The sequence below is a fragment of the Phaenicophaeus curvirostris genome, chromosome 5 (assembly GCF_032191515.1).
Source record: "Phaenicophaeus curvirostris isolate KB17595 chromosome 5, BPBGC_Pcur_1.0, whole genome shotgun sequence".
Taxonomy (NCBI): Eukaryota; Metazoa; Chordata; class Aves; order Cuculiformes; family Cuculidae; genus Phaenicophaeus; species Phaenicophaeus curvirostris.
In genome coordinates, this window is record NC_091396.1 from 46,831,006 (window position 1) to 46,854,878 (window position 23,873).

At 37.2% G+C, this 23,873-nt stretch overlaps 1 protein-coding gene across 32 annotated transcripts in view; it reads left to right on the top strand.

Annotated features, from left to right (window-relative positions):
* Positions 1 to 23,873, top strand: part of NRXN3 (neurexin 3) — a 960,997-nt gene that overhangs the window by 828,585 nt on the left and 108,539 nt on the right. For 11 of the 32 annotated variants that reach the window (XR_011337550.1, XR_011337551.1, XM_069858542.1 and 8 more), the window contains 3 exons: positions 14,774 to 14,863; positions 19,438 to 19,497; positions 20,785 to 21,092. Coding sequence is in view for 30 of the 32 variants with exons in the window: in XM_069858542.1 (XP_069714643.1) it covers positions 14,774 to 14,863; positions 19,438 to 19,497; positions 20,785 to 21,092 (458 nt within the window). In the remaining 2 variants the exon portion in view is untranslated. The remainder of the gene's footprint in view (positions 1 to 14,773; positions 14,864 to 19,437; positions 19,498 to 20,784; positions 21,093 to 23,873) is intronic. The other 21 variants (XM_069858546.1, XM_069858556.1, XM_069858557.1 and 18 more) reach the window with 3 other exon arrangements.

Genomic DNA, 23,873 nt, shown 5'->3' on the forward strand with positions numbered 1-23,873 from the left:
GAGAAGAAGTTTTACACAATTGTCACCACTGAAAGAGATTTTATAGTCTACATTGAAACAGGTCATTTCTTGCCCTACTCAAGTCATTTATCACCGTTCCCTTGATATTTTAAATCTCCTTCCAAAAGTGACATGATCTTTTTGTTCAATGAAGTCTGTTTCCCACCTCATCCCTCTACTGGAAGGACTTTGAGGAGGGTGTTGTTTCTTTTCTTTTCTTCATTCTTTCTGGTTTTATTTAGTTCTTATCAGCAACATTTTCTTTCTCTCCCTCTGTGATTTCCCAGCCGTGAGATAAATAGCCTTGTATCATACAAGCTAAATACAATTACTGCTATCAAAACTGGAGTCTTTCTCTCCCTGTAAATGTCTCTTGGAAGCTGATAAGCTGTTCAAGGGAAACTGCAGGCTTCTGCCTAATCCTGAGATTAAACATAACCACCCAGAAGACAGTAAAAGATAATTGAGGGGAGGGAGGGATGCTGAGGGGAAGCAGGCAAGAAAGAGAGGTGGAGAAAGTGAGATCCTCTCCTGAGATATTAAGAGGACATACACAGGACTCAAGGTTATTTGTAAAGGAATTACACAAAACACACAAGAGCTTGTTATGGTGAGGAATTTCCTCAGATAATGCAGTGATTGCTGTAGTTGTTAAAAACAAAATTCAACAGGGATTTGTTTGATGTAAAGCATAGAGGGGAACCGTAGAAAACAGCTTCCAGCCATGACTGCTGATTTTTTATATATTAGCCCCCATATCGTCCTTGAAACAGGAGGTCTCACAAGACTGATTCCAGATTCTTAGTGCATGTTGTCTTGAGTTCATCGCACTGGCTTTATGCTGAATATGGGCAGATAGTAGTTCTCCCAGAGTAGAGTGGGAGAATGAGCCAGCTTTTCTGTGCTCAGTGTTTTCTTACCTGGTGACTACTTGAACGAGGATAACTTAACCCTCCTATTTGTGAAACAGCATTAACACTGATCAGGAATTAAGAGTGCCTTAATTGCAGAGGAATAGTGTCTGATACCTGTAGTGGTCTTCAGTTATAACCAATGCAGGATTACTGAAGACAGATAGTCTTTATGAGTCAATTCAATATATCTGAAAAAACCAGCCTCATTTCTGGTTATAGAACTTCTTTATTTTTTTTAATCAGTGACATTTTAATTTTCTCCCTGTGTAATTTTTGTAAGGTCTTGCATTTCTGAAATACTTGTCTGTATTTTTTAACAGTTATCAATTTGCCTAATGGGATATTATCTCCCCCAACTTTGCTTTATTTAATTTAAAGAGAAGATAAGTTTGAATAATCTAGTACTAGCATCACTGGAGGATTTAAGAGAAGGCTACATATAATTTCTTCAGCTGATATGTTCTCTGATATTAAAATAATATGCAATATTGTGATGATTAGTTCTGAAGAGCTCAGGAATGCAGAGTTTAATGCTGATTGGGACATTAACAAGGAAAAGTCAAAAGCAGAACTAACTAGAATGTATGAGTCATTGCAACAAGTTCTTCCTTTCTAAATTTGTATCCCAGCATACTGGGATCCCAGCATCCTGCACAGGTCATATTGGACTACTTCAATGATTTCCAAATATTTGGTATCTGAGCTTACTGGAGGAAATAGTTCTCTGTGCTTTGAAGAGCCTGGCTTCTTCTCCCCAGCTTTCCTCTGTCTCTTCAGTGATTTTGGCATCTCCTCATTAGCTATTCTGTCCACACACTCTCCACCCCACAAATATGGTTTCTGCCTTTTTGTGCCCCTTTAGGAATTCCCTCTTTCAGACTCGAAGCTGTTATCCTCCTCACTGCCACTGAAGCCAAGATTGTAGTAAGAAGCTTGGCTGAATCCAGTTGCCTCTATGAGGAGGCACATGGATCTTGTACTTGACTGCTTGGAGTCATCAATAAATCCTGTTGCTTAATGTGCAAGCTGAAGGGGCTTCTTTGTCGTACTGCCAGATCCTACTGTGGTCTTAATATTTTCCTATCAAAATGCCCTTGGGAGCAGGTAATGAGCTAGGAGCAAGAGCACTGAATTTTGATTAGCCTTGTGGGCTAAATGTGATCCCCAGGGTTCTTGTCATATCTTTCTTTTTGACTTTTCATATTGTGCTCATTTTATGGGACTTAAATGAGCCCTCAGATGCTTCCTATCAGCATGAATTTGAGACGGCATGTAAAGTGCCTTTGACAGATTTACTGCATTTCATAATGAGCCTAAAACATATAAAAAGACAGGGTTAATGAAACAGCATTGGAGAAGCCCATTTTGAAGGCAGTACTGTGACATATGTTGAAAGATCTGCCAAGAGGGATGATTAAAGCATGACAAGTTGATGAAATCAAGAGCTGATTGTAGCTTGTCACTGCAGGGCCATAACATCTATAATATATTTATAAGGTTGCAAAACAGATAAATATGGCTACATGATATGAGCACTCAGCTTTGGTCCCCTGTATCCTCTGAGATATAAACCTACACACATTAAGTCACCAAAGACGAATGTATTTTGGAGTTTATGCAAAACCACCCATGTTAATGCATGTTGATGCATGTGCATCTATCCTGGATGATGCAATAGGATCTGACATGACAAAAAATTTACATAGAAGTTGTCACTATGCTCACAGTTTAACTTCTATGCGACTCATGTTTTGCTTTCCCACAAGACATAATATTGTGGTTTGTTTCCACTTTACCTGTATCTCCAAACAGTCACATGGAAGTGCTGTAGGACTTGTCTGTCTTTCAGATTCCAAAAAGCGGCTATATTATGACTTCTGGTATTCATCCTTCCTGTCAAAGTTTCATTTCTCAAAACTGATCCAGGCTCTTAAGAGACTCTGCATTCCATCAGTCTCCATGAGTTGCAGTTTTACCTTCCTCTATTCAAGCCCATGTGAGTGATAGTCTATCAAACACCAGCATTTCTGCCAGCTTGACATTAAGGAAGAGGGAAATTCGTGGTTTTTTTAAGTCAGGTAAGGTAACCAGGCAGAACAAACAGTACACATTATTTAATAGCAATAGGATTGAAAGAAGGAGATAACTTAAGGAAGGAAATGTGTCCTTATGCAAGTAGCCATGACTGTCTATTGCCATCTAGGATTCCACTGCTGTGGGAAAGAAGGGAGAAGGAAAAGGAAGCATTCTTATGGAGCAGTCTCTATTACGGCTACATAATACTCACATAGAAGGTGGTTCTAGCATGCAAATACAGGCCACAGAAACAATACTAGTTCTAATTTAGTCAAAATACTTTGTCTTGTTTATAGCATGGATAAAGAAAAACTACTGTCAGAAAGTGCTGACAATTTGAGGAAAACTTTTTGTCAGTGCCATCCAAAAGAACAGAGGTATGTATTATATTGCTGCACACTGTTAGTTGAATTAGTGTAGCATCATTCTTATATCTTCCTGAATTAGACAAGATGTCCTATATGTCAAGTCTGCAGGCAAATAACAAATTAATCAGAAGAAAATTTGCTTTAATAGTCAAAATGACACTTAGGTCCAATGGTCATGGATTTAGGATGATTTCTGTTCTGTTCTCCCAGAGCCTATTTGTACATCCAATCAGCGTCTTGAGCTGGAGAGCAGCCAAGTGTCTGATGCTTCAGAGAATTGCAGTAACCCATAATGGCAACAACAAAAATATGCCCCAAAAGATGTCCTTCTGAAACAAAAATTGTCCTACTATTATGATTAGTTTGTGACCTGAAACATGAGGTCACATAAGCTGTAAGTGTTTATAGCACATCTAGAGACACTACATTTGCATTACTCCATTGGAAAGCAAATGCTTTCATTTTTTCACTCATTAATTTATCCACAGAGATATGATCATGTGGGAACACTCTCACTCCCTCTCCAACTGGAATTTGATACAAGTATTTTGCCATATTGTGAGCACATTGCTCGGCCAGATTTAAACCAAGACAAAACAAAATCACGGCAGTTTAGTAGCATCTGTAGTTTTTCTCCATTTCTCTGATTCTTCTCCTCTTGATGATCTTGATTCTTGAATCTCAGTTCTTTCATCTTCCCTTGGTCAGTGTCACAGTTTACCCTTGCCCTGGATGAATCAGCAGCTGAATGGGGGCAGCTGTGGACTCAATCCCTGCACCCCACACCCACATCCTTAAACTCACTACAGACCTTTGGGTCCTTGTCTCTGAGATACTATGATGCAAAACAGGTGTATTGCATCCACAGAGGGATCTAAGCCATGGTTTTTTTCCTGGTATCTTTTTGACATCCAGCATGCTCCCTACTAAAATCATCACCGTGCCATTTTCCATGAACAGTAATTACTTACAAGAGATGTAGATATATCCTGATAGCTCAATCTTCCTAACAATTTCAGGGTGAAGTGTACAATGGCTCACATAAGCATGCCTATCCTAACTTTCTGAATGCTCAAATCTTATGAGCTGTTCTTATCTATTTCTGTCCGCTGGTCCATGATTGCTTGAACATCCAGGTACCAAACATAAGCGCTATCACTAAAAATGTCTGATACATTTCTCCTTTACTGGAGTAAGATTAATTACAATTGGTTCCATTATCTGATGATACTTAAGATGTAGCTGTATAATGTTTTGCAGAGAAAGATGGAGTAATATTTTTCAGACAGAGAATCAGGCTAAATAAGATCACTGGAAAGTAAGAATTTTGCTAGACAGCACAGTGCAGTGAACTCCCAGACATTAATATAGTTATGTTTCTCTCTTGGGTTAGTTATTTTTCAGTTTCCTGTTCAAATGGAGTCATTATTATATATTCTCTTTCTTCTCTCTCTCTTTCTCTCTCTGGCTCTCCCTCTGTCCCTGTCTTTTGTGCACACGCACATGAAGTAAGAGTGAGCAAACAAACATCTGGCCTGAGGGATCAGGGGTTTGAACAACAACATTGTGCTTTTCTGATCTTATTGCCTGCAGAAAGAATAGTGCCAGCTGTAATCTCAGGCTGACACAGCTGACATGCAGTGACAGAAGGCACCCACGCTTCCACATCAACCATCTCCCTGCTCACTAAAAGACACTGGAAAGCTTGGAGTAATTGAAATCCAATACCATGGACCAAAGCAGGGCAACTGTGAAAACATTATCAGGAATATATGGGGCCAGACACAGAACTGGGAGACAGAATTTCCTGAAATTCAATGTTTGCTTTATAGATTGTCATTCCCTGTGGTCCTGGGCAATGTTTTTAGCCCTCTGTGGCTCAATTTTCCAGTCAGCAGGGATAAAACCCCAATTTACATTACTTAAATAGAAAATATTCTACGATTCACTGAGTATGAAAAACTTTTGGGGTCAGTAAATTACAGCTCTCTGGAGACTGAAAACTCTTGTGTTGAACTTGCAAATTCTTTTTTTTTTTTTTAATCTTGAGCCCCACAGATTCATAGTCAGTGAGGTTCCCTTTGCATAACGAAGTGTTGTGTGTAGACTGAGTGGTATTTTACCCCTTCACTATTTAACATTTCCATGGCAATTTCCAAAACTTGGGTGAATTCCAAGAAATAAATGGATTTTAAAGGTTGTATTAGGAAAAATATGTCTACAGAAGCTACAAATTCTTTTCCCCATGGATCTACATTACTTCTGACAGTGTTCTTCAGTAAATATTTTTTCATCATATGGATGTTTCCTCTGCCTCTAGTTCATGGCACCGGTCTTTGAGAAGACATACTGGCTTATGGCCGAGTCCTGGAATTGTTTTTCTTTTTCTAAGTTGATACAAACAGAATAAATTATTTCAAGAGGAGGTAAAGATCACTCATTTGTAGCAATTAGAGATGGAAAAGACTTGTTTGGTCTCATTTATCCATTCTATAATCAGCTATTATCCCCTACCACTTTATCTAGTAAAATTTTAAATAATTCAATAATTTCACTGAGGAGACCGTAGCACTGTCTAATATGAGATCTCAATAGAAAGTGCTGCTTAATAAGCTACTTCTTTCATCAGTTTTTTTACTTGCTTTTAGCTGTTTCCTGGAACTCACCCTAGAGAACTTGCCCCCTTCCCTAGGGTTTTTGCCTTTCTGCTGTTTGTAACTGATTAGCTTTCCGGTCCTCTAGCAACATTTGACTGAACATTTGACTAATGTTTTAAAGGCATTGGCATCGTTAATGTTATTGACTGAGCAGCTTCCCTGTATTCAGCACTGTGTTCATGGGACAGTACATACATTCTGTGTTTGTTTTACATTCTGCTCTCCATATCATCTCCCTGATAATACATAGGGAAATGAGATCAAGAAACATCTGAATGTTTCCAGTGGTGCCAACCCTGTTCCACCACTGCCAGCACCAAGGCAGAGACTGCCAGTCCTGCTGGAACTGAGCTGATTCCTACAGGGATGCTGGAGTGCCTACCGGCACCTTATAACAAGGAGTCTTGGTTTCACTGTAACATCCAATAAACATAAAGAGGAGCCCTTCTCTGAATGGGGAGTACAGTGCACTAAGTCCTATGTGGTTCTGCAGGAATCGGTGTTCTTTCTAGTCCTGCCACCATGCAGGCTGTGTCATACCTAAGCTAGCTCTCTACCTAAATGCTCTTATTTGTGAGGATGTGATAGTGAGACACGGACTTTTTATGAAGAAATTCTAAGACCACAAGTTTTCTTACCTCAGATCCTGCATTATGCAAAGGCAGTTGTTTCTTTGGTCTTACATTGATCCTGCAAGCAAAAGAGCTGCACTCATGTAGCTCCATGCTTAACCCAACACATGTAAATTAGATCCAAGTTTTCTTTGCCCTGATTTTGTGTAATCCACAAAACAGATAAGCAACACCTAGATGAGTGGGAGTTAATAGAATTTAAAGTGTCAATACAAATAATGCTTTTAGCATTGGTTATTGCTGCTTGTTCCCACTGGCCTATATAAATCAGATCCCGACCTTCCCCAGAGGAATTGTAGAAGAGAGATGTGGGGACAGTAGCAGTGGATTTTATTCTGATCTCTGTTTCAGATCTCTTCCTGCAAAATGAAATTTGTCCTTTTTTAGAATGGAAAGATCAATGCATAGTTTCAATTGTTCTTTAATAGCCACTTAAGCCTCGTCTGCCTGATACGGGGTTTAACTTGGACGTGGTCAGTGAAAAAACAATAATTTACACACTACTTATAAAATGTCTCAAAGAACCAGTAATGTAAACACACAAATTGTTTCGTATCTGTAAAAAAGTTGAACTGGTAGCTGCTTTCTCTATACTATACACTAGTTCACTTCTCTGACATAAATCAAAAGAGAACTAAAGCAGATTGTTTTTATCTCGTGCTCATGGCTTCAGCTTATACAGGACTGAAATGATTCAGTATAATCTGTTCCTATGAAATAAGACCTGAATCCCATTTTTCACAAGACTAGCTTTTTTTTTTTTTCTTAAAAAAGTTTGATTAACTTTGTAACACCTCTGCTAGTCTGAATTTTCTTCTTGTTTTGCTCCTGTTGTATTTCTGGGTTAGATTATCAGGATCAAGGCACTCATTTTCTCAGTCATCTAAGATAAGATTGTAAGATTAATCTAAGGGAGGTTGAAATGTTACTGATCTTGTCCTGGGGCAGCAGGTTGGATTAGATGACTTCTCAAAGTCTTTTCTAGTTTTATTAATGTTACAGTGGTCCATGTTAGCTGCCCCTTGTGGACAGATGTTTAAACTCTAATGTCCTAGTTTGCCTCTGAATTTCCCAGTGATTTTGACCTAAATGCATCTTTGAATTTGGACCTTAAATATTTGAAGCTAAAAGAGACAAGATTAAATAGAGACTGGCAATAGCATAAAGCTTTTGTTTGGAGCAATAGAAACCGAGAAACAGCTCCGGTTGCCTTAACAGAGGAGTACTTTTTGCTGTTGTCTTGCTTGATAATTCTCTCTCCTATTTTTAGTGCTTATGCTACTGAGACCTCATTGTCTTTTGTCATGAGGGCAGTGAGCTGAGGAGAGTTGCAGTGTGAAGGTCAGCTTTTATCTCTGGTCCATGGTGAGATGAACGGAAGGAAAGGTGTGGCTCCCAGCAAACAATGTGATCAGAGGGAATTGAAGATAAAGTCAAGGGCATCCAGGACTAAAGGGAAAAGGAGGACAAGAAATGAAATGAGAATTGAATAGCAAAAGAACATTGAAGGCAGAGGGAAAAGGATAATATCCAAAAGCTCAAGCGAAGGTAAACAATGTCAAGACTTCAGCTATTCTTCAGTCCTATCAAATAAAATAAAATCCCAAATTTGAATTAATCCTCTGTAACAGTCCTTGATACACAAGGTAAAACTGAAGCTTTGCACAAATTTGTAGAGGGACAGTCTGTGGTAGTTAGATACAAAGATTCCAGGCCACCTGCCTTATAATTATTTTGTTTAATTGCACGGCCCTCCTGTTTCACTTTTTTATATGCCAGATTTGTGATTTCAGGTGTGGACTTTTTTCAGCTGTTTTATAAGAAGTGCTGCAAGTAGAGATTTTTATATGATTTGATTTTAATGCAAACATTCCCAGTGTTATATAACATAGAACGCAATATGGACTTACAGTGATGCAACAACATAAACAGCTATCCGTAAACAGACCTAATGTTAAAGCTAATTGTAGTGTTGGTATTCCTTCCTGATTTATGGAAGAGCGAAAGTTCTAGTCCTAAATATGAACTGTAATAATAGGCTTGTCTCAGTTTCCTTGCTGAATACAAAATGTGAAAAAATAGATTGGACTTTATAGTATTCAGAACAACATATGTACTTAAGGAAATGGGACAATTTAGTATACTGTGAGTTTTTAAGTTCAGCTGCCTGAAAACAGAAGTGGTTAAATAGTTTCAGTGTGTCCCAATCACAAACACACTTCTGAAACTTTTGTGATTTGCAATATCTGTGCCCTTTATTAGCTATTAAGGAAAAATAGTAGCTTCTCCATGATGCATGCAAGCCTTCTTTTCTGGGGCACACAGCATCAGCTTTAGAAGAGTTTTGAGGCTGAACTGAACTGAGTCTACTTATGTCAGCAGAGGATTTAGCCCCCAAAGGTAGACTTTGCATGCTGTAGCAGGCTACCGTGTGCCCCTGCTATACTGACATCAATTCATTGTATGTAAGCCTTACTGAGATTATGGACATCCATAAAATTGCAAAGGGATCTGGCAGAGACCACTGGGTGAATTGAGCTATCACATGCTAACTGCTTACTAGCCCTCCTCCTACTGAAATTCCATCTCTTATAAGGGAAAGAGAGGTAGAATTCATTTAAACCTTGAGCACAGATCTCAAAATGTTTTCTTAAATCACTGAAATCACCATATAACCTTTCATTTAATAACTGCTCATTAGATACGATGTCTCATTCTTTTTGAAGACTTATAAGTAATGAAGAAAATATTGTTGCTGTAGTGTCTTTTCATAAAACAGCCTTAGGCATTAATTTAGGATAGACGAATGTTTTCTTATGGTATTCTTGTTAGCATCTTCACAGACTTGACAACACATCAGGTTGGATTAATATTCCACCTGGAAGCAACTACTTACTTTCTGTCCAGTGCAATTTGCTGGAACCTTTTGGCTTTACTTTTTCACACCAAAGAGGCAGTAAATCATCATGATTGGTATCTAGGCCAAGCAGCAATATTTTTCAGAGCTTCAATTGCTTTTCTACTTTTGTTGGCTTAAGAATCCAGTTTGGCTTAGAAATAAGCTTAATGCAATAAAGATTGATTGTTTTCTTAAAGGAACCGTGAATGGGAATGCAAAACTTCTTCCAACATTGTAGGGGTTTGGAAGAAAATTTTGCTTTGCCCATGAGTAAATTTAAACTGTTTTCCCCTGGACATTTGCACTGTGTCAAAAGAATTTCCTGCCAATAGTGCTTAGCACAAGGAAACTGTTGATTTTTTCCCATTTTAATTTGATCTAAGTTAAAGATTATCAGTTCAGATAAGATTATCAGTTCAGAAGAGAATCTGAACTACTTATCTGTATAGTCGGTGATACAGAAGGCTCCAGAATAAGAAGACAGAAAACTGCCAGCCAACAGGGTGGGGTTTTTTTAATTTATGAAATAGGTGCTAGATTTTCTTGGGGAAGAAAGGGACAAAAATAAATAAATAAAAAAAAGAGCTATTTTGTCAAATTCCTCTCCAAACTATTTAGTCCTCAGGAATGTCTCTGATATTTGAAATATTTGAGTATTCAGGTTAAACAAGACTCAGAGATCCAGCAAATTTCAAAATGTTACCATTAAAGTCTTAAGGTCATAAGAGCCTGGATGCTTATCAGTTCATTGGAAAACTGAGTGATATTTAAGAGATGCAGCACAATTATTGTTAATTGTACACGAGTATTAAATGAAATAAAATACTTGTTTTATCCCAGTCTTCACAGAACCAGATTGGTTATGCTTTAGAATTTTTCATGAGGAAGAAGAAAGGATAGGTGAAAGAATGCATTTCTGAGGTACAGTTCCTTAAAAGAAGCTAAGTCATGAAGCAGATCATAAGTCACATTGATATACAGGAACTTATTATGCAGTCAAAGGAGAAAGGAAAAAAGAGTTATTTTAAATGAACGGTTCCTACTAGAACTCATATCATTTAAGCAGCTAGAACCTCTAGGAGGAAAAATATTTACTAAATCACAAGTAGCAAAACTAATCAACACAATTTTACTATAACAAATTATATCCTGTGGACATTTGAGACCCACATGGATTCTGAAGGTAAAAGAGCTGTGAAACGAAAAGTATTTCCTAAAATAAGTTTAAGTGGTTTTTTTTATCCTGTGTATTCTTTACAAAGTACAGCCTCAAATCAAAGCTGGACTCAAAGAGAAAAATAGCGGGGGTGGGGGGGAGGGAAGGGGGGAGTGTATAAATTATTTATGTGAAGGGATTGTTTGAACATATGTATCATTCAGCTCCAGAAGGGCCTTGCACTGAGGTCAAAAAGGGTTTGTTACAGAAAATTTGTGTGAATGAAAATGGACAGGAATCTCCTTAATCATGTCATGGTGCAGCTGTCAGGAGTCCAATGAGCTTACATCATGTTGAACTTACGCTATTTCGTGTTGCAAACCATGATACTTCCTTTTTGAACTTTCACATCAAATGCAATGTTTATTTTTTTAAAGCACAACTCAAATTTGACATTAATTTAATAATTGTATGGTTTTATTGATATTTACTGACTATCCCAAGTATTTGACAATGGAAACCTTGTTCTTTAACTCAGTGTTGTAACTGGGTATGTCAGTGAATACATTCTCATGCACAAGTTTTTAAAAATCTTTCTTACTAATGTCTGAAATAAAATTTAAAAACAGAACAAAAAGTAATTGATCAGGAACTAATGTTGCAACTTAAACTTATTCGAATTTTCTAATGTCCTTCAATTTTTTGTAGCTTCTAAAGGTATGGTTTTTATATGTATATTAATCTTGCTGAATATATCTGCCTAATAATAATAATTAATAATAAAATTAAATTAAACCTGATTTTTTTTTAAAAAAGTCTTTAAATACATGGTGGGGAATAGTTGGCATTTCTGACTTTCTTGAAGGTCTAGGACTATATTATAAGAAACCCATTTTTAGCTATCATATCTTCTTTCATTGTCACTGTTCCTTTTTACCTTAGTCTGGCTGGCCTGTTCTTGTGAGATGCCCTACTTATGAGAAATTTCAATGCACTACTTTTTTTCCTTTCTACAGTCAGCTCTCCATAGAGAGGAGAAAGCACTCTATGGTAACCACTAGCTGACTCGTGTTCCTATGAACTCTGTATCATTCTTGATTCTGAAGAAAATTTCTTTGTCTCCAGTAAAAGGTTGCTTATGTACATACTGAATGAAGCCTTTGGAGATATTTGTTCTGAGTATAGTGTGTTATAAAATTTCTTTGGCCCTATAGAGAATGTTCTTTCCCATCAATGTTAAGTTTTCAATGCACTCTCATCTAACCAGAAGTCATTACTGTTGAATATATTCTATGAAGTGAATAATCTCCATTTCTACGGAAACAGTATCTTTCTGTGTCACATGCAATACAAATGTAGCAGCAGATTTTCTGTAAGCGTTCAAGTCTGAGTTGACAGAGAACTTTAGGAGTTCACAGAGAAGTTTGTGTTAGGACCTAGTACTAATTTCTTACACAAAGAGGCACACTGCAACGGACCAAAAATATCCTAAAGGAGATATGGGAATTCTATGATTGTATCTAAGAGATTTAGAAGGTTTGATGAAGGAGAACATGCATTAGCTTGTTGAGAATAAGTCTAATACATAAGCAGAATGCCATGCTAACTGATCTTAAAAAAATAAATTGTTTTTGTAGTGAGCTCGATTCAATTACTTTTGTTACTGCTGTCCTCAAACCAGCAAGTCTAGGTCCCTGTCCTGTGAGTGTAAACTTCCTTTAAGCATAAAAGAATGGGAGAACTTTTAGGAAAGAGATCTATCCTTTAGATTACATAACTGCATAAACAAGTGACCTGCATGACCACAGACTACTTTAGGCATCAGCTTATTATTAATAGATCAAAAATCATTGTTTTGCTAATATGTCTCTTTACCTTTAGATGGGTTTTTTGTTGTTTTTTATATTACCTTAGGTGTTCTTTATATTTTTTTCCCTTAAAATCCTACACTGAACATGTTTTATGTTGATGAATCTGTATTAATATAAGTACAGAACTAACTATTGGTACTTTTTGTTGGTTCTGATATGAATTGTGGGATCTGGGAATGTACATTAAGGTAACTTAATGTCTGTCAGTGACTCCAAGCCATCACAGTACATTGCTTAAAATTATTTGATTAACAACTGACAAAATGTGTTTTGCAGTATTTTATCTTTTCCTTCTGGTTTATCTGAGTAACAAATTGTACATGGCAGGCATCTGAGATGGGACAGAAAAACTGGTACATCAGTGTGTGTCAACTGGTGCTTAATTAGATATTTCTACAATGCGGAAGAGCAATTTTCCACAATGGATCTGTTACATGGAAGGAAAAAAAGTAGATTACTTTCCAGGAAGGTGATAAGGAGTCAGGCCTGTAAAATTCTTATTAAATGTTTTTGCTTTGTTTTACCTGTTGCCTGAAAAAAATAAAGCAGGGCTCCTAAATGTTCATCATTGTATTTCGAGATATTAACCCAGATCCATATTGCTGTTTTCCATACAGCTAGATTTAAAGAGGTACAATTATGATTTTTTACAAGTACACCTTAAGATTAGGTCTGTGCTTTACTACATGACAATTCTTTTGGGAATATAGCCTGTATGTCACTACAGCACCTCTCACCTGTTCCAGAACATTAGCAGTAGCAAGATGATGCTGGAGAGGATAGCTATGGTCAGCATATACCTCATACAATCTGGCAGCATTTCTGAGCAACACTTACACATTAAAGAATACCGAGAATGTGAGATTTACTATTTATGAGATTTAGTCATATTGCTTGCAGTATGAAAGTGTCTTCTGTTGACTGAGTGGAGCATCTTGCCAGTTGTTAGCCATACAAATTTTTTCCTTGATGTGTCCTTACATTGAAAAAACAGTCCAGCATCTCTTTCAGAAAGCCAAATAAATATGAAGCCTTATTACTTATGTTTGGGATTCTAAAAGCAGTACTGCAAATTGTGTAGAACACTTGCCGACAATTGGACTACCATTTATTCAAAATGTATTGGAGCACTACTGATCTACTGAACTTCTGTTTATGGTAGTATTACTTAAGTAAGCTGGGGCCTTAGTGAAGTTTTCTGCAGTATTATAATGAAGTTTGTAAAAGATGCACTCTTCTTATGCCTATCTGACTGAAGAGGGGTTTTTTTTAAATAATACAAAAGCAAAATCTAGAATGAGTCAGAAAGTGACTGTGACAATTTTTTTCAGTGTCCAGGGAATTTGGACAGATTTTTTATGAATCATATTCCTTTCTCTACTGCGCAAGGGATAAGAGCTTTCCTCCAAAACACTCTTTACTGGATAATTCCATTATCCATCAACACAGAACAATGGAATTCCACTTACCAGAATTTACATCTTGAGTAGTTATTTCTGCTCATGTAAAGTAGTTTTCTAAGCTCCTGTTTTCTTCTGGCAACAGGCCCAAGTCTTTGGTAACTGGACAAAAGCCTTCATGAATCCTTAATTAACTGCTCTTTCTCTTTTTAAACTTTACCTCGCCTTTTTTTTCTATCTTCCCTCTCTCAGATTTTTTAAAACTCATCCTGTTGCATCCTTTCAGCATTAATTTTTGGTAATTTCTCCCATTCTTTTATTTCTGTTTACTGGGTTTCTAGTCCTAACATATATTTTACTACTGTGAGAAGTTTTATCAAAATACTACTAACTGTATGTTTGTGTGACTGATATATTGTGCTGTGTCCTTGTGAAATCACATCTAGAGTCTGAACAAAATGTTTTAACTCATGATACTGAGTTCATTCACTGTCTCATGTCCCAGACAAATTACGCTTGCCTTCTAACCTATCTGGATAAAGAAATACACTGAGGAGGACCTGAGATATCTTTTTGTTAGGATTTAAATTCTTTGACCTTCCAGAACCTCAGGCAGTTGGATGTGTAACTATTCCCCACCTTACTAATATGTCTCTTTTTTCAAATATGTATGTACACACATGCGCACTTATTTATTTATAGCTAAATAAGTTCATAAAAAAATCCTAAAAAATCAAGGATGTTTTAACAATTTCATTGACTTTTCAGATTGTTTTTAAGCTTTTTTTTAAACTTTAAAGGCAACACTGATAGTGAACGGTTCCAAATGGTAAAACAGAAAATCCCCTTCAAATATAACCGGCCCGTAGAGGAGTGGCTGCAGGAAAAAGGTAACAGTCATTAAAACTTTCATTTTAAACCCATTTGATTCTAAACCCTCATTTTTAAAGCCTGCAAATAAATGTTTCTTAAATGATAATCGCCTGCTGCATAAATGACTGTTTTAATTTTCATTATAATTTGTGTCAGCTTCCACCTGCCATATGTTGATAAATCATGCTATAATACATTGCTATTAAAATGCAGTTAAAGGGACAAAATTTTAAGCTTGTTATCATAGTAATGACAAACAAACAAGCAAAAATTCAGGAGACATTTTCTACAGAAAAAAAAAAAGAAAAACAAATCAAAGAAGAGCAAAGAGCAACAACATGTATTATGGCAATTTAACCACTGCATGATTTTCCTATTTTGATTTCTTTTTAAATGACATTTATATCCTTATTATCAAAATTTTCTTAAAAACAAATTCAAACCTATTTGTTAAACCACTTTCTGTAATTTTCTTTTTTTTCAGTAGTCTAATTAGCCACTATGGCTGTGTGTTTCCTAGCTGTATTAAGACAATTGAACAATTTAAAAAAATGTTGTAAAGAAAACTTTTCTTAATATTTTCATTTATACTATAATGAGGGAGAAGAGAAAGATGATTGTTCTGTCGCTTTTATGCTATGCCTGGAGTACAGTTGGAATACTCAAATGATATATATTTATGGATCAAATTCTTCCATAACTTAATCTCAGGCATTGCTACTTAATTTTATCGGTTTGCCTGGGGTAATTGGCCTCAGTTCAGCAACAGGCTTGTTAACATGCATAAGTCCAGCTGGCTTGAGTGGGAGTTCTGCATAGTCTCAGTGACCTGTTGACAGGGGACTCCTATCAGAACAATAATGTTCTTTTACCAGGAACTTGGAAGGGAATAAAAATATCTTGGATGTAGAGCCCATGCCAATGCCTGTTGAAGGTAACAGAAGAGCTCTCACTGGTTTCTGCAGGGTTTGGACTGGGCTCTTGGTAATACAGTGGGACATAAGTCAGGAAGATCCTCTCCCTGTATACTAAATGAGGTATTAAATAAAAATATATGTTCATCAATGTAACTAACTCCTTGCGTTGAAGTCTACAAAAAGCAGAACATGATCTTCTCTTGTTTCCTTTTAAGAAAGCACTGCTAATTAAAGGGGGCAACCTTTGAACTCAGATAATGCATTTTCTGTGCTGACTTAGACTATGTTTGTTACCCGTTTTTCCAAGATGAAACACAATGTTTTGTAGGTTTGGAAAAAAAATATGTTTTGTTTCAAACATCAATCCTCAGCTGAATTAACATATTGATTTACCCAGTATAAATTAAATTAAAATCACAAAGGTTGTGGCTAACTACAATCAAAATATTTTTATGTTAAGCATCTGATCCTGCAAAGTGTTGTGTGCACTCATTTCCCGTTGACTTCAATGAGACCTGATAATGTGGCCCACTTTCAGGTTTGGTCTACAATGGTGTAATGTTTGTACCTAACTAAAGTATTTGTGAGAGTAAGAGAAAAATATTTGTGTAGCTACATCAGAAATATTTTTTTACCACCAGGATTTTATGGAACAGTTAATTCAGCTAACTTGTAAATAAATTTTAAGATAAAGATATACAGAAAATGCTTATTGGGTCTCTGCAGGTCGCCCTATTGATTTGCAAAGTCAAACTAAAATAATTAAATAAAGCTTAATACTAAAAAGAGGATAATTTTGGTAAGTTTGAATTGCTAAAGTCCCTTTAACACTAAAGAAAATGGTTGCCTCAATTTTGTTAAAACAGATGCATGTCCAATTCCTTGATGCAATTCATGTGCTTGAGAAACCCACCTGTTTTCTTTTGGGTTTGTTCTTTTTTTTGTTTTTGTTTTCCACTAAATATTTTATTTTATGTCACTGCTTCTCCAAGTTTGAGCTTATAAGCATGCTAAGGCACTTTCATTTGTAAGCCATCTTGAAGTTTTGAACTGAAGTCTACCTTTTGTGGATACTAATGCTTTGTTAAAAGACAATCGCACATACAGTAGGGTCTAAAAGACGAAATATTTGTGCATTCAGACACTCTCAAAGCACTGAGTGTTTTTAGGCTAGAAAGGTGGAGCCATGTTGTTACTGAAGTGAAAGGAAATCCAGTCTTCACACTTTGTGTTAGGGAACAACATTGTACAGTGCAACACCTGAGGCAATATAGCTTTATTTTTTCATTCCAAAGTATAAAGATGATGAGTAAAAAGGTAGTTTGCTATCAAAATGGAACAAGATGAACTGGTGGATGGAGGAATAGATAGATTCATCAAAGAGACAACGTATAGAATATCTGTCTTGCACATATGAGTTCTTGGCTTGAGTGAGGTAAGATGAAACACTTTTCAATTGATATTTTTGAATGAAGTAGATTGGGTCTTTCTGTGGTACCACTGTTGCATTATTCATAATAATGAAATAGTTCATTCTTGGAAACAAATATAACATAACATCTTTCTAGTGTGGCATCATTAGTGTTTCGGGTTTTTTTTCATTATTATTATTATTGTATAAATAGATTTAAAATATTTTTAAGAGAGGCACAAGTTTACAATCTAGAATTATATGAGTAATAAGCAAAGCATTAAATGCCATTAACTTCTCTGAGAATATATAGGTGAGCAACACAAGAAGTATTAGTCCTAAACTGTTCAATTTAAGAAGTTATAAACCCAGTAGGTTTCCTTAGCAGAGTACTTGGTATCTGCCAAGGTGCAGATGTTACATATTCTGCAGTTGGATGAGCTAATAAAGACTCAGAAGCATGTCACCAAAAGGACTGATCCTGGAAATCCGTAATCCTTCAAATCACTCTCACTTACATGTGAAGTCTTGTTGATGTGAGTGACCACAGGCCCAAAATCTCTCCCAGTGTTACTGAAAGGATACACTTCCTTAAGATTTGTCTGTGAAACTTTTAATTACTATTCAGTTTTCCAAATGAAGAAGTCAATGAGAGAGCAAACAAAGAAATGAGGACTTGAACCATTCAGAATATTTACAGAACTCTTCAGAAACTTAAAATATGCTCATCATTTTCCTCCAGTTTGACACTAAAATAGCAGTAGGAAGAGTTGTCTTTGGAAAACGACTGTAAGTCTGCAACCATTACATGCCTAATAGAATTTACTAATGTAAACAGTTCTTCAATAAAATTCAGTAGCCGAAAAAATTTTACTTAGGGAAATTAGGGCTTCAGAACCATATCATCAAAAGGTATGCTGCCTGTTGTGGCAGAGTTATATGTATACTCTATCAACAGTTTTCTCTCATTCCATATGCATTCCCTGTTGTCTTTATTCATGCTTGTGTACACCATCATAGAATGAGGAATTACAGGTTGTAGGTGACTCCAACAAGTGATTGTTCTTTTAGCCAGCACATTTCTAGTACCAGTGCTGTCTCCAGCATTAACCATATGGTGCAGTGCATGAATCCTGGACTGGAAGACTACTTCACAAGTGAGGGAGACCACAAAACATACAATAGAAGTTCCTTCTTTACTAGAGTGGGGCCATTTCCTTGGAGTACACTTTCTTTCAGCATTAGAAAAATGCAGAGGAAGACCCACAAATGGAGAGATTGTCTTTTTTTCAGCCTTAATATGCTGAATCCTCATCCTTAAAGGTGAAGCAAGTGATATGACAGATATCTCTAAAGCTGTGCTAAGAGCTTGTGTTCTAATGGGTTAGAATGGATGACACCCTGAGAAGAGTCATAATCCTCAAGTAAAAGTGAAGGAATCTCTTTTCTATCCTGACTTGGGGAGCTTTCCTAGTAAAATAACTCCCTTTTCTTTATGTATCTCACCTCTGCCTTTTGGCACTTGATCATGAGTGAGGTGCGAAGGAGGGAACAGTAGTAACTCATATGTACGAGTATGCAGGGGCAGGGACAGTAAGGCAAGAAATATAGTGCTAGAGGGAGGGAATGTGTGAGGAGAAGGAAAAATAGTGTAGTTAAGAACTGATAGCATATCCATTAAGAAATCCAAAGCACAACAGAAGAAAACCAAACTCTGAGGACATGGTATATGACAAGAGTCTGGCCTTCTACAGTATACAGTGGTGTTTTCTGTAGCTCAGACAGGAGCCAGGATGAGGAGGCTGAGTATTTTAACAGGTACTATTGCTGGATCCTATTTTCCTCATAGACAAAAGGAAAGATTCTGTTTTTACATGATGAGGATGTATGGCTTCAGTGCGTGTTTGTTGATGTTTTAATAGACATATGTCACCTCTGGTAAGTTTAACACCTCCTGAGATGCAGAATATTGCATCAGGTGTTTCAACACTTCCCAGGGGAAAGATACCCTCCCCATTTTTATTTCTCATTTCTTCATCAATGCAGTTACTCCATCATGATCAAGTCCTAGTGTTTCATTTACAAATCTGTGTGTGAGGAGCACAAGGGATGTGCAGCACACCTCCACATTTCCATATGTTACACCTTTCCACACATTTTTGCATAATTAGCTAGGGCCCTCTTTGGGGACAGGAACAGCTTTCAGATACATTTCTTCTCTTGTCCCCATTCTCTTCCCCATGGTTCATCCTGTCACCATAAGATGATGCAACACCGCATCACCACTTGACTTCGAGACCCGTCACGACGACCACTAAAATTGGTGAGCTCTCCCTCACATTTTGATCTACTCTAACCACTGGTTGTGAAGGAATGAGCAGTGAGTTATAGGCTTTACTTTGCTACATGGTGGCATTTTGCAACTCTCATCAGGGTGGACTAGAGAGAGGAAATGGTGAATGAGAACTGGGAAACGGGAGTGGGATGGGAACATGTGGTACAACCTTCATAAAAATGGGAAAACACAGTAGATATTTGAATGATAGTTGACTTGATGCTGCACTGATAACCCTTCTGAGCTATGCTCGGTCTGGTTATTTGTTATTTCAACAGATACCAGGTGGAATGCCCCTAATCTTCTGAGGAACATTGAAATTATAGGTACTGCAATTGCACTGCATGAAGCCAATTACTTCTTAACATGGTCAACCTAGTGCAGCCTAGGACGTAAGCAGTATTTGTAGAGCAGTCCAGGCTGAATGTGATTTGTGTCTTGCAAAACTAGGTGAATTGGCAATTGTTACTGGATTTATTTTTAACAAATATATTTTAATTACATATGATATTAGACTCATCCTAACACTCATGGTGTAACCTTCAGTAAATCACTTAACCTGCCTACATTGTGTGTAAAAGGGAAGTCACATGTAAGGCATTCTGGGGCTTAAATGTATGAAACACTATGATATCCTCACTATTTGATAAACTTTGCTCTTTCAGAGATACCACAAATGTTTGCATTTGGTATTTCTTGGCTGTAGATTTGCGAGCCATCACAACATGCAATGCATAGGTGGAAAATCATGACTGATCCTGTCTTAAGATTCCTATACAATTCTTATATCCCCATCAATATTTTTCTAATATTTTACTGTCCTTAAGCCACCCCTTAAAACCTTTGCATTATTAAAAGTGGCTTTATGAGTTATCCCATTCTTTGACTAATCAAAATAGAAGGTTTATTTATGGGCTAAAGCTTGACAGGTACTGCAATCTGAATTGATAAAAAAATAGCCAGATATTGAAGACTTTTTGTAGTTTTGAATTCAAGAGTGGATTCAAATTTCTGAGTCAAAGCTCTTCAAGAGTTTAGATGTGTGAGTGAATGTTGAATATGAGATTCAGTTTTAGCTGTTCTTGCTTTCAGGCTAATCTTCCTTAATAATGAGCTTTAGGCAGTGCATTTCCATATTGTATTTCTACAGTCATCATAAACACTACCAAGAATGAATCTACTTCTTTGTTCACCATCATACCCGGCCAGGATTCAATGTAAGATGCAAAGTGAAAGAAATGTCTGGCAATAATCTTATTCACCCCCCTTCACTAGGACGACAGTTAACGATCTTCAACACCCAGGCGCAAATAGCCATAGGAGGGAAAGACAGAGGGCGTCTCTTCCAAGGCCAGCTCTCCGGTCTGTACTACAATGGCTTGAAAGTGCTGAACATGGCAGCAGAGAACAATCCCAACATCAAGATCAATGGAAGTGTCCGGCTCGTTGGAGAAGTCCCTTCCATCTTGGGAACAACACCTACAACCTCTGTGCCACCAGAAATGTCTACTACAGTCATGGAAACCACAACTACAATGGCCACCACTACAACCCGAAAAAATCGTTCACCACCTAGCATCCAGGTGAGTTAATTAGTCTTCTGCAGTTCCTTGGTTTCTTATTGTTTACTACCTACTTCTAAGTTCACAGGAGTTGTGTTCTCTATATATTCTGCTCCATATGATTATTTATTTATTAGTATTATTTTTGTTTTAATAAAGTTGCATATGGTAAATCACCACAAAACTTTGTCCTGTGTTGATGAACAAACAGCTTGATGAATTATTATGGCACATGTTCATCATAATTGGGACAGGTTTCACTCCTGTTCTAGTGCAAACCCACTAATGTAAGTAGGATTGCCTCAATGTGAACAAGAACATGATTTTGACTATGATTCCATGGTTCCATACATGGGGAGATGCATTCCTAGGAGAATCACAAAGCTTAATGCAAGGTGGGTGTATGGTTATTTATTATTATGATGGCACATATGGCTGCAATAGAGAAGTTTATCATGGTAAGAAAAGCAATGCAGTATTACTTCCAGGTAGAACAATTTTTCCTTTTCCTTTTATAGCTGTCCTGTAGAAGATTTTAAAGAAATGCTATCAAGATCAATTTCTGGCAAAATGCAGGTGTTCCAACACAGAGAGGCTCCAACCTCTTTGGTGTAAATCATTCCTACAAAAAAAAAAAAAAAAAGAATTTCAGGTGTTCTGACTTAATTGTTCCAGTGTAGTACTTTCATCCTAAAAATCCAGAAGTTTTGGGACCACTTGTGTGGCAGACAGAATATGGTACTGATTAGAAATAAACACCTTAAAATGGCTCTTTTTGTCTGTGTAGAGACAAGAATGCTGTAAGTAACCAATCTGAGCAGATTTCAGAGTTTGAAAATTATTTGTTCCAGCGGCATGCTATCACATCATCAATTAGTGTGAAACATTTGTTTAAAAATCTTGATTTACATCAGAACCTCATCCTGCAGAAATGAGCATACTTTCATTGACACCAGCATACACTAGATGAGAAACTTGTGAGTGATTATTGGTTAGAGTGTGCCTTTATCAAACCTCTAGAGAAAGCTATATTGTCATCTAGGTGGAGAAAAAAATTAAATTATTCCATCTGCTTCCCTGAAACTGTTTCTGCTGCTTGTGGCAGAAGATGTTAATGTAATCAAGGACTTTGAAATCTGTACAAGTTTCATGGTTGCTTTCTGTCTGCTCCAGAAGGTTTAACTGGGATTGATTGGTTTTGAGTATATTTATGATCATTCTCTTCATTTTTAATGTAGTCCTAGTTACTTATACCAGAAAACACTAAGTGTAGGAGGTCAGACCACACCTGGAATATTGTGTCCAGTTCTGGGCTTCTCAGCACAAAAGGGAGATGGAGTTACTAGAGTGAGTCCAGAGAAGGGCCTTTAAGATGGTTAAGGGACTGGAGCATTTCTTCTGTGAGAAAATTCTGAGAGCTGGGACTGTTCAGCCTGGAGATGAGTTCGGAGGTAGCGGGGGTGGGTGATGGGGAATATTATCAATGTGTGCAAGTACCTGAAGGGAGGTTATAAAGGTGAGAGCGGTACCCAGTGACAGGACCAGAGGCAATGGACACAAACTGAAACACAGGTGGTTCCCTCTAAATATGAAGAAACAGGGTTTTCTGCTGTGAGGGTGACTAAACACTGGCACAGGTTACTCTGAGTGGTGCAATGTTCATGCTCATAAATATTCAAAAGCCATCTGTACATGGTCTTGAGCAACTGCTTCTGGGTAACCTTGCTTGAGCAAAGAAGTGGGACCAGATTACCTCCAGAGGTCCTTTCCAGCCACAACCAATCTGTGGTTCTTTGAGGTACCTCTGGCTGCAGTGGAATTTACATCTATTAAAGTAATTAATTCCAAGCCAAGGTTTAACATTGTCCCCTTGTACTCTGTAAATCCAGTTGGCAGCAGGACTTGGATTAATTGAGTCATTATCTTCAAACACCCAATAGGTGATTAATAAAGTGTCACCTAAATGAGGGGAAATTACCCCAGGTTTTGTCACTGTTCATCATAAACTTTGAAAGCATTACAGTTCCTTCTCCTAAGTTGCTAGCTGTAATTTTAGAGAAAATCTTTGTACGATTTCTTCTCCAGAAGAATAAAGTTTGTGGTCTTGATCCTGCTTGTTAATTTATTGGAGATTTTCCATAATTTATAAAGGCAGCAGAACTGTGTTTAGCTATAAGAGCATAACAGAGAGGAGCCCTGGACCTTTGTGGGCTTGGTCAAGCTGGAAATGACACTGGCTTGCTTGAAGAGAAACTCCTCCGAAAGCTTCCTGCCTAACCTGTAGAAACCACTATCTGCTGAAAGAGCATCAAGAAGATTTAATAAAGTGTCACAGTGCTTCTAAAAACATAGTTAGAGCAGTGATTTCCTGGATACACACACACCAGACCAAATGGCCTCATCTCAGCTGATATTAAAGCAATAACTCTTTGACACTTCCTGCTCCCCACTGAAAGAAAGATAAAGGTCAATACGTACCTCCATTACAACTTTCTGCATTTCAATATCAGGCCATTTTATTGTTGTTGCGGCGCAGATGTCTTGCCTTTCTTCCTTACTCTTGGCAGAATTTGATTCTGTCAGCTTAAGTTGTGTTATTTGTGTGGTGAAATTGAGAAGAAATTGTCTGTTCCCATTTGGGCAGTATCTCCATCTATGGTTTTCAGATGCCTAATGGTTGTTTTATCTTGCTTGTATTTGACATCACCATTGTCAAGCCTGCTTACAATTTTAGATCTAAGTGGTGGAAAAATCTAATAGAACAAGTTTGTTCTTCAGGGAACATAAAATATAGCTACCTAA